The sequence below is a fragment of the Rhinopithecus bieti genome, unplaced genomic scaffold (genome assembly GCF_001698545.2).
Source record: "Rhinopithecus bieti isolate Rb0 unplaced genomic scaffold, ASM169854v2 scaffold_19939, whole genome shotgun sequence".
NCBI lineage: Eukaryota > Metazoa > Chordata > Mammalia > Primates > Cercopithecidae > Rhinopithecus > Rhinopithecus bieti.
Window position 1 is genome coordinate 155,557 of NW_016810019.1, and position 12,674 is coordinate 168,230.

Below are 12,674 nucleotides of genomic sequence, written 5' to 3' on the forward strand. Positions count from 1 at the left end.
ATGGACCACATACAAGAGCAGATGTGTAATGAAACCACAGAAACAGAAAATCTAAGATGCAAAAATAAATGCTAGATATAAAAACATTCTTATAAAAAAAGTATCTTTGATGGTCTTAATATAATCAATACCGATCAGAAAAAAAAAATCTCAAAGTGATGTTAATAGAAACTTCCCAGACTGAATTGCAAAAAGAAAAAAGAAAGACCAAAACAGCAAAAGCATCCAAGAACTCTGAGACATTATCAAAAGAGCTCTTCATAACTGGAAAAGTGGAAGAAGAAAAATAGAGAACAGAGCAGAAGGAAAAATGTTTAAGACAATAATTGGCCAAGAACTTTTCAAAATTATTGACATACACAAAATAAGATTGAATAGCCCAGAGAACACCAAGCATAGCAAATGCAAATAAAACACAATTTCGGCCGGGTGCGGTGGCTCAGGCCAGTAATCCCAGCACTTTGAGAGGCCGAGACGGGCAGATCATGAGGTCAGGAGATCGAGACAATCCTGACTAACAAGATGAAACCTCATCTCTACTAAAAACAAAAAAAAATTAGCCAGGCGTAGTGGCAGATGCCTGTAGTCCCAGCTACTCAGGAGGTTGAGGCGAGAGAACAGTATGAACTCGGGAGGCGGTAAACCGAGATCGTGCCACTATATTCCAGCCTAGGCGACAGAGCGAGACTCCATCTCAATAAATAAATAAATAAATAAATAAATAAATAAATAAATAAATAAAAATACAATTTCATCTAGGAATATCATATTCAAGACAACCAAAGGAAAAATTATGACAGAAGCTGGAGCGTAGGCTGAACTCTTACCTATAGAGCAATAAAGATAAGAGTCACTTTGGACTTCCCATCAGTAACCATGCAAGCAGGAAGTGAGTTTATATATACAAATGTGTGGGTGTGTGTGTGTGCATTCTCAATTTTTATTTTATGTTAAAGGAGTACATGTGCAGATTTGTAAATTGCATGCAGCTGGGGTTTGGTTTCCAAATGATTTCATCACATAGGTAGTGAGCAGAATACACAATAGGTAGTTTACTGACTCTCACCCAATTCCCACCCTCCTCTTTAAGAAGTCTCCAGTGTTGGCCGGGTGCAGTGGCTCATGCCTGTTAATCCTAGCACTTTGAGAGGCCAAGGCAGGCAGATCACGAGGTCAGGAGATCGAGACCATTTTGGTTAACAGGGTGAAACCCCACCTCTACTAAAATACAAAAAATTAGCCGGGCATGGTGGCGGGCGCCTGTAGTCTCAGCTACTCGGGAGGCTGAGGCAGGAGAATGGTGTGAACCCAGGAGGCGGAGCTTGCGGTGAGTCAAGATCACACCACTGCACTCCAGCCTGGGTGACAGAGCAAGACTGTCTGGAAGAAAGGAAGGAAGGAAGGAAGGAAGGAAGGGAGGGAGGGGGAGGGGAGGGGGAGGAAGGAAAGGAAGGAAGGAAGGAAGGAAGGAAGGAAATTTCCAGTGTCTACTGTTTCCATCTTTGTGTCAGTGTGTACTCAATGTTTAGCTCCCACTTATTAGCGAGAATACGCAGTATTTGGTTATCTTTCCAGCATTAATTCACCCAGAATAATGGTATCTAACTCAATCATATTGCTGCAGAGGACAACATTTTGTATTTTTTATGACTGCATAGTATTCCATGGTGTATATATACACCACATTTTATTCATCCACTCTAATATTGATGGGCATCTAAGTTGATTCCACGTCTTTGTTACTATGAATATTGCTGTGATGAACCTACATGTGCATGGATCTTTTTGATAGAATGATTTATATTCCTTCGGGTACATACCCAGCAATGGAACTGCTGGGCCAAATGGTAGTTCCATATTAATTATTTGGGAAACCTCCAAACTGCTTTCCACAGTGACTGAACTAATTTACATTCCTACTAAAAGTATACAAACTTTTCCTTTTCTCTGCAACCTCACTAGCATCTGTAACTTTTTGACTTTTTCATAGTAGCCATTCTGACTGGTGTGAAATGGTACGTCATCATGGTTTTTATTTGAATTTCTCTAATAATTAGTGATAATAAACACTTTTTCATATGCTTGTTGGATGTGTGTATTTCTTCTTTTGATAAGTGTGTGTTCATTTCTTTTGCTCATTTTTTAATGGGGTTGTTTGGTTTTTGCTTATTGATTTACTGAAGTTCCTTATAGATTCTGGATATTAGGTCTTTGTCAGATATAAAGTTTGTGAATATTTCCTCCCATTGCGTAGGTTGTCTGCTCTGTTGCTAGTTTCTTTTGCTGTACAGAAGCTCTTCAGTTTAATCAGATTCCACTTGTCTATTTTTGTTTTTGTTGCAATTGCTGTTGGAGACTTCATCTGAAATCTTTGCCAAGGCCTGTATCCAGAATGGCATTTCCTAGATTTTCTTCTATGTTTTTATTGTTTTAGGACTAACGTGTAAGTCTTTAATCCATCTCCAGGTGACTTTTGTTGGTAGTGAAAGGAAGTGTTTCAGTTTCAATCTCCTGCATCGGTTCACCAGTTATTCGAGCACTTTTATTGAATAGGGAACCCTTTCCCCATTGCTCATTATTGTTGACTTTGCTGAAGATTAGATGGTTGTAGGAGTGCAGCTTTATTTCTGAGTCCTCTACCCTGTTACATTGGACTGCATATCTGGTTTTGTACCAGTATTATGCTATTTTAGTTACTGTATCCTTGTGGTATAGTTTAAAATCAAGTAGTATGGTACCTCCACCTTTGTTATTTTTGTACAGGATTGCTTTGGCTATTTGAGCACTTTTATTTTGGTTCCATATGAATTTTAAAATAGTTTTTTTTCTAAAATATGAGAAAATGATACTGGTAGTTTTATAGAAATAGCATTGAATGTGTAAATTGCTATTGGCAGTATGGTCAATTCAACAATATTAATCCTTCCTATCCATGAGCATGGAATTGTGTGTGTGTGTGTGTGTGTGTGTGTGTGTGTGTGTGTGTGTGTGATCTCTGATTTCTTTGAGCAGCATTTTGTAATTCTCATTATAGAGATCTTTCACCTCTCTGGATGGTTGTATCCCTAAGTATTTTGGCTTTTTCTCCTGTTAGCTTTGCAGTTGGTTTACTCTTCTTCTTTTTCTAGTTCCTGTGGGTGTGATGTTAGATTACTAATGTGAGATCTAAGTTCTTGATGCAGTGCTATAAACTTTCCTCTTAACACTGCTATAGCAGTGTCCCAGAAATTCTGGTACATTATATCTTTGTTTTCATTTGTTAGAAATTTATTTGTTATTTCTGCCTTAATTTCATTTTTCACCCAAATGTCTTTCAGTAGCAAGTTGTTTAATTTCCACGTGATTGTGTGGTTTTGAGCAATTTTCTTAATATTGATTTCTTTTTTTACTGTGCTGTGGTCCAAGAATTTGGTTGGTATGATTTAGTTTTTTTTTAATTTATTGAGGATTGCTTTATGGCTGAGTATATGGTTCATCTTAGATTATATGCTATGTGAAGATAAGAAGAATGTATATTCTGTTGTTCTTAGGTGGAATATTCTCTAGATGTCCATTTGATGTATTTTGTAAACTGTTGGGATTAACTCCTATCTTTGTTGGTTTCATGTCTTTGTGATCTGTCAAACACTTTCAGTGGGGTATTGAGGTCTTCCACTATTACTGTGTGACTGCCTAACTCTCTTTGCAGTTCTCTAAGAAGAAGTTGTTTTGTGAATCTGGGTGCTTCTATGTTGGGTGCTTATACAATTAGGATAGTTAAGTCTTCTTATTGAATAGAACTGTTTACCATTATGTAATGCCCTTTTTTGTACTTTTAGTTATTGTTGATTTACAGTGATTGGTCAGAAATAAGCAAAGTAATACCTGCTGTTTTATGTTTTCTTTCTGCTTCACAGATCTTTCTCCATCCCTTTACTTTAAGCCTATGCTTGTGATTGTATGTAAGATGGGTCTCTTGAAGACAGCAAACAATTAGATCTTGCACTGTGCCTTTTAAGTATGGTGTGAAGTCCATTTACATTCTAAGTCAGTATTCATATGTGAGTATTTGATCCTGTCATTGTGTTGTTAGCTATTTGTTATGTATATTTGATTGCATAGTTGCTTTATAGCTTAATACATAGTTAAGTACATAAATGCACTTAATTTGTTTATTTGTCTGTTTATTTTGAGATGGAGTCTGGCTCTGTCTCCAGGTTGGAGTGCAGTGGCATGATCTCAGCTCACTGCAACCTTTCACTCTCAAGTTCAAGCGATTCTCCTGCCTCAGCCTCCTGAGTAGATGGGACCACAGGCAAATGCCACCATGCCCAGCTAATTTTATTTTTTTGCTTTTTGTATTTTTAGTAGACATGGGGTTTCAACATGTTGGCCAGGATGGTCTCCATCTCTTGACCTCATGATCCACCCACCTTGGCCTCCCAAAGTGCTGGGTTTACAGGTGTGAGCCACCACACCTGGCAAATTCACTAAATTTAAATGTGTTTTGTGGTAGCAGGTATTGTTCTTTTGTTTTCATATATAGTACTCCCTTAAGGATCTCTTTCTAGGCACATCTGGTGGTAACAAATTCTTTTAATGTTTACCTGTCTGAAAAGGATTTTATTTTTCTTCTGCTTATGAAGATTAGTCTGGCTGGATATGAAATTCTTAATTGGAATTTCTTTTCATTAAGGATGCCAAATTAGGTCCCCAATCTCTTCTGGCTTATTAGGTTTCTGCTGAAAGGTCTACTATTAGCCTGGTGGTCTTCCTTTTGTAGATAACCAGTTCCTTCTCTCTAGCTACCTTTAGGATATTGTCTTTTGTGTTGACCTTGGAGAATCTGATAACTATATGTCCTGAAGATGGTCTTCTTACATATTTTTTCACAGGGGTTCTCTGAATTTCCTGAATTTGCATGTCTATCTGTCCAGCAAGATTAGAGAAACTTTTGTGAACAATATCCTCAAATATGTTTTCCAAGTTGCTTGCTTTCTCTCTTATATCTTCAGGAATTCTAAAGGGTGGTAGATTTAGTCTCTTGACACAATCCCATATTTCTTGGAGGTTTGCCCATTTTTAATTTTTTTTCTCCTTTTTTGTCTTTCTGTATGATTTGAAGAAGCAGTCTTCATGCTCTGAAATTCTTCCATTTGTTCAATTCTGTTATCAGTGCTTCCAATGGCATTATGAAATTCCTATAGTAAATTTTTCATCTTTAGAAGTTCAGTTTGGTACTTTCTTTAAATGGCTATTATATCTTTCAACTTTTGGATCACTATACTGCTTTCCTTGGATTGGGTTTCAACCTTCTCTTGTATCTGATTGAACTTCCTTGCCATCCAGATTCTGAATTCTATGTCTTTCATTTCAGCCACTTCCATCTGGTTAGGATCTATTGCTGGGGAACCATTACAGTTATTTTGAGGTAAGAAGACACTCTGACTTTTGAGGTAAGAAGACACTCTGGCTTTTAGAATTGCTAGATACTTCTAGTTTTTCTCCTCTGTGTAGTCTGATGTTCCTTTTATCTTTGAACTTTCTGTCTTCTGGATGGAGCTTTTTGCTTTTATTTTCTTCGATACCCTTGAGGGTTTGATTGTGGCATAAGTTGAGTTTAGTCAGTTGGCATTTTTTCTGGATGCTTTCAGGGGCCAAGGCTCAACTCATCAGTCCTGGGTTATGTGCTCTATCGTAGAGTGCTGGGATGAGGCCCCCAGCTTTGTTCTCTTGTCCCTTGAGGTCAAGCACCTGCTGTACTGGAGAGGCCAAGGTATTGTCAGTATACTAGTAACAACACTCTGACAGGGACTGCCAGCAAAAGCATTGCAGTGGGCAGGCTGGGGGTTCATAACAGTTTGTATACCAATGGGGTAGTGGGTGTTTGCAGGCACACTCGCAGGGTGGTAGGGATTTACACACACATGCATGGTGTTGTGGGGGGGGGGGGGGGGGGGGGGGAGGGCGGGGGGGGGGTGGGGGGGCGGGGGGGGGTGGGCGTGGAGAAAGGCTGCAGGCAGTTGAAGGCTGTGGCCAGATGCTGGTTGGATGAGGTTTGATACGGTTTGGTTGTGTCCCCACCCACATCTTATTTTGAATTCCAACATATTTTTGGCATGGCTGTTATTTACCCAATGCCTGTACCCCCATTGTATCTAGAGTGTAAGTAATTTGCTTTTGATTTTACAGGCTCATAGGTGGAAGGGACTTGCCTTGTCTCAGATGAGATGTTGGACTGTGGACTTTTGAGTTAATACTAAAATTAGTTAAGACTGGGGGATTGTTGGGAAGGCATGATGGGTTCAGAAATGTGACGACATGAGATTTGGGAGGGGCCAGGGGTGAAATAATATGGTTTGGCCATGTCCCCACCCAAATCTCATCTTGAATCCCCACATGTTGTGGGAGCGACCCCGTGGGATGTAACTGAATCACGGGGGTAGGTCTTTCCCATGCTCTTCCTTATAGTAAATAAGTCTCACAAGATCTGTCAGTGTAATAAGGGGGAGTTTACCTACCCAATCTCTCTCTGCCTAATACCATCCATTTAAGTCTTGACTTTCTTCTCATTGCCTTCCACCATGATTGTGAGGCTTCCCCAGCAACGTGGAACTGTAAGTCTATTAAACCCGTTTTCCTTTATAAATTACCGAGGCTCCAGTATGTCTTTATCAACAGTGTGAAAACAAACTAATACAAGTTTCATCTGAAAAAAGCACCCAATGTGGAGACAGGGTCTACTAGAGAAAGAGATATAGTGGTGGCTGCTGGCAAGCATTGTAGTAGGACAGCTGAGACTGCCTTGCAAGAGGGTGCAACTAGGCAGAAACCCTGACAGTAGACAGTGGGGTGTTCAGATCAGACTAGCCCATTTCCTGAAGCCTCCTCAGCAATGTGCAACTAAGAGTCAATTAGATCTCTTTCCTTTATAAATTAGTCTCAGGTATTTTATTTTATTTTATTTTATTTATTTATTTATTTATTTATTTATTTATTTTTTTTTTTTTTTTTGAACTCTGAACTTTTTATTGGCCTCCTGCTCCCCAAAGGGTACCCTGCTTTTGCTGGTTTAATGCCTCAGAACTTTGGTGTCGTTGGTCTCAGACACCACTTTGCCATCCACTATCCGGCGGGTGGTGGTCTTTTGGATGGTTTGCATGGAGTTGCTGCTGTCCAAGGCATCACCAAGATTGAATTCCTCGCCATCTTCCAGCAGGCGGCGGTAGGTGGCAATCTCAGCTTCCAGCTTGACCTTGATGTTCAGCAGGGCCTCATACTCCTGGGCCTGTCGCTGTCCCTCTGCCCGGGTCTGTGCCAGCTCTGACTCCAGGTGCAGCAGGATCCCATTGAGCTGCTCCATCTGTAGGGCGTAGCGGGCCTCCACCTCCCTCAGGCTGTTCTCCAAGCTGGCCTTCAGATTTCTCATGGAGTCCAGGTCGATCTCCAAGGACTGGACTGTACGTCTCAGCTCTGTGAGCGTCGTCTCAGCAGCTCCAACCTCGGCGGACTGTGTGGTGACCACTGTGGTGCTCTCCTCAATCTGCTGAGACCAGTACTTGTCTAACTCCTCTCGGTTCTTCCGAGCCAGCTCGTCATATTGGGCCCGGATGTCTGCCATGATCTTGGCGAGGTCCTGAGATTTGGGGGCATCTACCTCCACGGTCAACCCAGAGCTGGCAATCTGGGCTTGTAGGCCTTTTACTTCCTCTTCGTGGTTCTTCTTCATGAAGAGCAGCTCCTCCTTGAGAGCCTCGATCTCTGTCTCCAGCTGCAGTCGAGTGACATTGGTGTCATCAATGACCTTGCGGAGCCCATGGATGTCATTCTCCACAGACTGGCGCATGGCCAGCTCTGTCTCATACTTGACTCTAAAGTCATCAGCAGCAAGACGGGCATTGTCAATCTGCAGAACGATGCGGGCATTGTCCACAGTATTTGCGAAGATCTGAGCCCTCAGGTCCTCGATGATCTTGAAGTAATGGCTCCAGTCTCTGACCTGGGGTCCCTTCTTCTCCAAGTGCTCCCGGATTTTGCTCTCCAGCCTCCGGTTCTCGGTCTCCAGGCTCCTCACTCTGTCCAGGTAAGAGGCCAGGCGGTCGTTCAGGCTTTGCATGGTCTCCTTCTCGTTCTGGATGCCTCCCATTCCTGCCAGACCCCCAGCCATCCCTGAGGCCAGGCCCCCGGACCCCATGCCGCCCCGGAAGCTGGTGGAGCGGGACACGGAGATCCGGGAACCAGAGCCCCCGGCGCCTGCATAGACACTGGCCGCGCTGCTGACCGGCCGGGCGCCGTAGCTGGGCGCCTGGACAGAGCCCAGGGACCGGTAGTTGGTAGAGAAGGTGGAGTGAGTGGTGAAGCTCATGCTGTATGGGAGGAAGGTGAGACGACAGGACTCAGGCTTTGCTGACCCAGGTATTTTATTAATAGCAGCATGAGAATGGACAAATACAGGAGGGCAATTTATAGTGTTGCAGATCTAAAATCTATAACCTACATTTGTACTTTAGGAAACTGGAGAAAGGACAGCAATATGAGCCTAAAGTAAGAAGAAGAAAAGAAATAATAAAATATAGCACAGAAACCAATGAAATGTAAAACACAAAAACAAACTGATGAAACAACAGTACACTTTTTGAAATGATCAACAAAATTAAAAGCATTAGAGTAAAGCTAACCAAGAAAAAATCCAAAATTACTAATATCGAAAATGAAAGAAGAATCATCACTATATATCTCAGTGACATTAAAAGAATAATAAGAACATAGTATGAACAACTTTGTGCCCATAAATTTGGTAACTTAAATAGAATAGACCAGTTTCTTAAAAGAAACATGCTACTAAATTCACATGGGAGAAATAGATAACTTGAATATTTCTATATATAATAAAAGTATAGAATCAATCATCCATTATCAGCTTTCCCCTCCAGAGTGGAACGTTTGTTGCAGTTGATGACCCTACATTAACAATGTCACCCAAAGTTCACAGTATTACATTTGGTGTTGTACACTGGTATTGTACATTTTTGAGTTTTGACAAATATATAATGATATGTATTATAATATCATACAGTATAGTTTCACTACCATAAAAATCTTGTGTGCTTTGACGATTCATCTCTCCCTCCCATTATTCCATAGCAACTACCAATCCTTTTACCGTATCTATGGTTTTTGCCTTTCCCAGAATTCCGTATGGTTAGAATCAAATGGTATGTGACTTCTTTTGCTTACGAATGCACAAGGGGTCTTCAGAAAGTTCATGTAACGTGTGTATAATAAAAAAAGACTCTGCACAGATATCAAATGTTTTGGACCAAAATAGACTTGTACTAACTTGTAATAACATTGTTGAGCAGGACCTGGTTTCAGGAAATACAAAGGATAAAACATCGGTTTGAAAAGAGCACCTGTCAGCCCAACATAAATTTTGCTAATATTGAAGCAATAACCAACATCAAATTTATGGTGAAGCCTGGGTGGAAGAGTGACAAAATCATTAGTGGATTATGAAAAGTTTATTGAGACTACGCCCCAAATAAATCAGCAGTTTACAAATGAATAACTTATTCTAAAATGTGATGGGGCAATATTGAAGTAGAAGATCGTAGAGGTAGATTATTCACATCAATTTGCAAGCAAAAAAAATTAATCTTGTTCATGTTCTATTTGAAGAAAACTAACAATTTACAGCACAAACAATAGTCAATACCATAGGCATCTCCATGAGTTAAGCTTACAAAATTTTAACTGAAAAATTAAAGGTGAGGAAATTTTCTACTTGATCACTGGCAAAACCATTGCACTGAAATCAGCTGCAGACAGGAGCAGAGCGTTCAGTAGAAATTTCAAACAAGTCAGATCAAGCTCCTGAAACATTTCTTCAGGACCTCAAAGAATTGTAATGAGAGGTAAAACATGGCTTTACCAGTGTGATCTTGAAGAAAAATCACAATGAAAGCATTGGCTAACAAGAGGTCTGAACGACTTCTGTCTTTCAGACAAAGCAAAAGTCAATTGGTCAAGAGCAAAGTTCATAGCCATAGTTTTTTTGGGATGCTCGAAACATTTGGTTGTTGACGTTCTGCAAGGTCCAAGAACAAAATATCTGCTTATTATGAGGGAGGGGTTTTGAGACAAACAAAGTTTTAACAGAACAATACCTGGAAAACCTTCACCAGAGTCCTTTACCACAACAATGCTCCTGCTCATTCCTCTCATCAAACAAGAGCAATTTTCCAAGAGTTTTGCTGGGAAGTCATTAGGCATCCACTTTATGGTCCTGATTTGTCTCTTTCTGACTTTGTTTTGTTTCATAATCTGAAAACAATTTCTAAAAGGCACTCATTTATTTTTCCAGTTAATAATGTAAGAGAGACTACATTGATGTGGTTTCATTCCCATGACCCTCAGTTCTTCAGGGGTGGACTAAATGGCTGGTATCATTGCTTACAAAGGTATCTTGATATTGATGAAGCTTAGGCTGAGAAATAAAGCTTGTATTTTTATTTTTATCTCTTAATTCCATTTACTCCATGTACTTTTTGAAGTCTCCTTGTACATTTTTTCTCCATGTCTTTTCATGGCCGAATAGCTCATTTCTTTCCAGTTTTAAGTAATATTCCTTTACATGAATGTGTCACACTTTATTTATTCATTCACCCACATGAGAACAGGTTGGTTGCTTTCAAGTTTCAGTAATTATTAATAAAACTGCTATAAATACCTGTGTGCAGGTTTCTGTGCAGACACAAGCTTTCTCCTCCTTTGGGTGAATACCAAAGAATGCAATTGCTGGATCATATGTTAAGAGTATATTTTGCTTTGTAAGAAACAGCCAAACTGTCTTCCAAGGTGGCTGTACCCTTTTACATTTCTACCAGCAATGAGTGAGAGTTCCAGTTGTTCTACATTCTTGCCAGCATTTGAATTTTGGCCATTACAATCAGTGTGTAGTGGCATTAAGTTGTTATTTTTATCTGTAATTCCCTGACGACATATGATGTGTAATATCTTTTCAGAGTTGATGATTTTTTAAGTATGGCATCTGATCCATGAAGAAAAATGGATGGACTTTATTAAAATTGAAAACTTCCACTGTGCAAAACACACTATTTAGAATACAAAGAAAAACTGGGAGAAGATATTTCACAACACATATTTGAAAATATTTGTATCCACAATATGCAAAGAAATTATAAAATCAAAATAAGAAAAGACTAAATTTTAAATAAGCAAAATGTCTGACTGGATATCTCACTAACAAAGATATACAAATGACAAATAAGCATACAGAAATGTTCAACACGGTTCATTCTTAGGAGATTGCAAATTAAAACAAGAATATGTTACCACTACACAACTATTAGAATGGCTAAAACTTAAAAATTGACCATACTAACTGCCAATGAAGATATGAAGCTATAGGAACTCTCTCTTATTGCTGCTGGGAATAAAAAATAGTAAAGCTGCTTTGAAAGCCAATTTGGTAGTCTCTTACAAAGCTACATATAGTCTTACCCCACAATCCAGCAGTCATACTCCTTAGTATTTACCCAACTGATTTGAAAACTTATGCCCACACAAAACCTGCACACAAACATTTACAGCAGTTTTATGCATAATTTCCCAAACATGGAAGTAACCAAAATGTCCTTCAATATGATAAGCAAAATCGACAAACCTGTCTTACCTCCATACAATAGAATGTTATTCAGCAACTTTAAAAAATGAGCTATCAAGCCATGGTGAAACAGAGATGAATCTTAAGTATACATTGCTAAGTGAAACAAACCAGTCTGGAAAATGGTTTATTTTTGGAATCATACACAAAGTGTATGATTCCAATTATGTGACATTCTGGAAAGGGCAATCTATAGAGATGGTAAATAGTTCAGTGGTTGCCAAGAATTCAAACTGGTGGGAAATGGGGAGGTTGAATGGATGAAGCACAGGACATGTTTGCACTGCACTCTAACTGGTAAAGTAGTTTTCCAGAGAGAATAGGTTAACAATTGAAACCACAATACATTTATAATGAAATTGAGCTGAATATATAAATCGTGGATGTTAGGAGCCAGATTTCTTACTGTTGGGAGTAAGAGTTAACGGGTAAGCAAGGACAGGAAGCTAGAATGTTCATGAAGTAATGTAATGTAGTGGAAGACATCAGTGGGGACTCATGTTTAGCTTCATACTATTACTTTCAATTGCAAAACCTGTATTTAGTTTTGCACCAACCTGTTATAGATGGTTGCATACAGAAATATTTGTAGCTAGGTGTATATGTTAGGCTGATTTGCATGCATATATTTGCTTTTTCTGTCAGCTGGAAGCCCTAGAAGCAACCACATCTTAGTAGCAATGAGCACACCAAGTGCCCAGAATAAAAAGAATCATGGCTTCTTGGAGAAATGGCTGATTGTAGGACAGTGGCAGGAAGATGCACAAGATGAACCCGGAGCAACTGCAGTGCCAAAACATAGAAAATGGTAGTAATAATAATAATAATAATAATAATAATAATAATAATAAAACTACAATGCTGGTGGTATTTCAAAAGGATATGGCAGCCAATGAAAGACCTTTTAATCAGGAAACAACAGGTGCTGGAGAGGATGTGGAGAAAAAGGAACACTTTTACACTGTTGGTGGGACTGTAAACTAGTTCAACCACTGTGGAAAAATAGTGC

General features: G+C 39.5%; 1 protein-coding gene across 1 annotated transcript; it reads right to left on the bottom strand.

Moving 5' to 3' along the window:
- Window positions 1–6,985: 6,985 nt before the first annotated feature.
- LOC108541611 (keratin, type I cytoskeletal 18) lies at window positions 6,986–8,394 on the bottom strand. The gene has a single exon (XM_017891173.1). It carries the CDS (start codon window positions 8,342–8,344, stop codon window positions 7,052–7,054), a length of 1,293 nt encoding a protein of 430 aa, XP_017746662.1. The 5' UTR covers window positions 8,345–8,394; the 3' UTR covers window positions 6,986–7,051.
- Between the last annotated feature and the right edge of the window lie 4,280 nt (window positions 8,395–12,674).

Coding starts and splice junctions, on each gene's coding strand:
- LOC108541611 (XM_017891173.1), bottom strand. CDS start 8,344: ATGAGCTTCACCACTCACTCCACCTTCTCTACCAACTACCGGTCCCTG.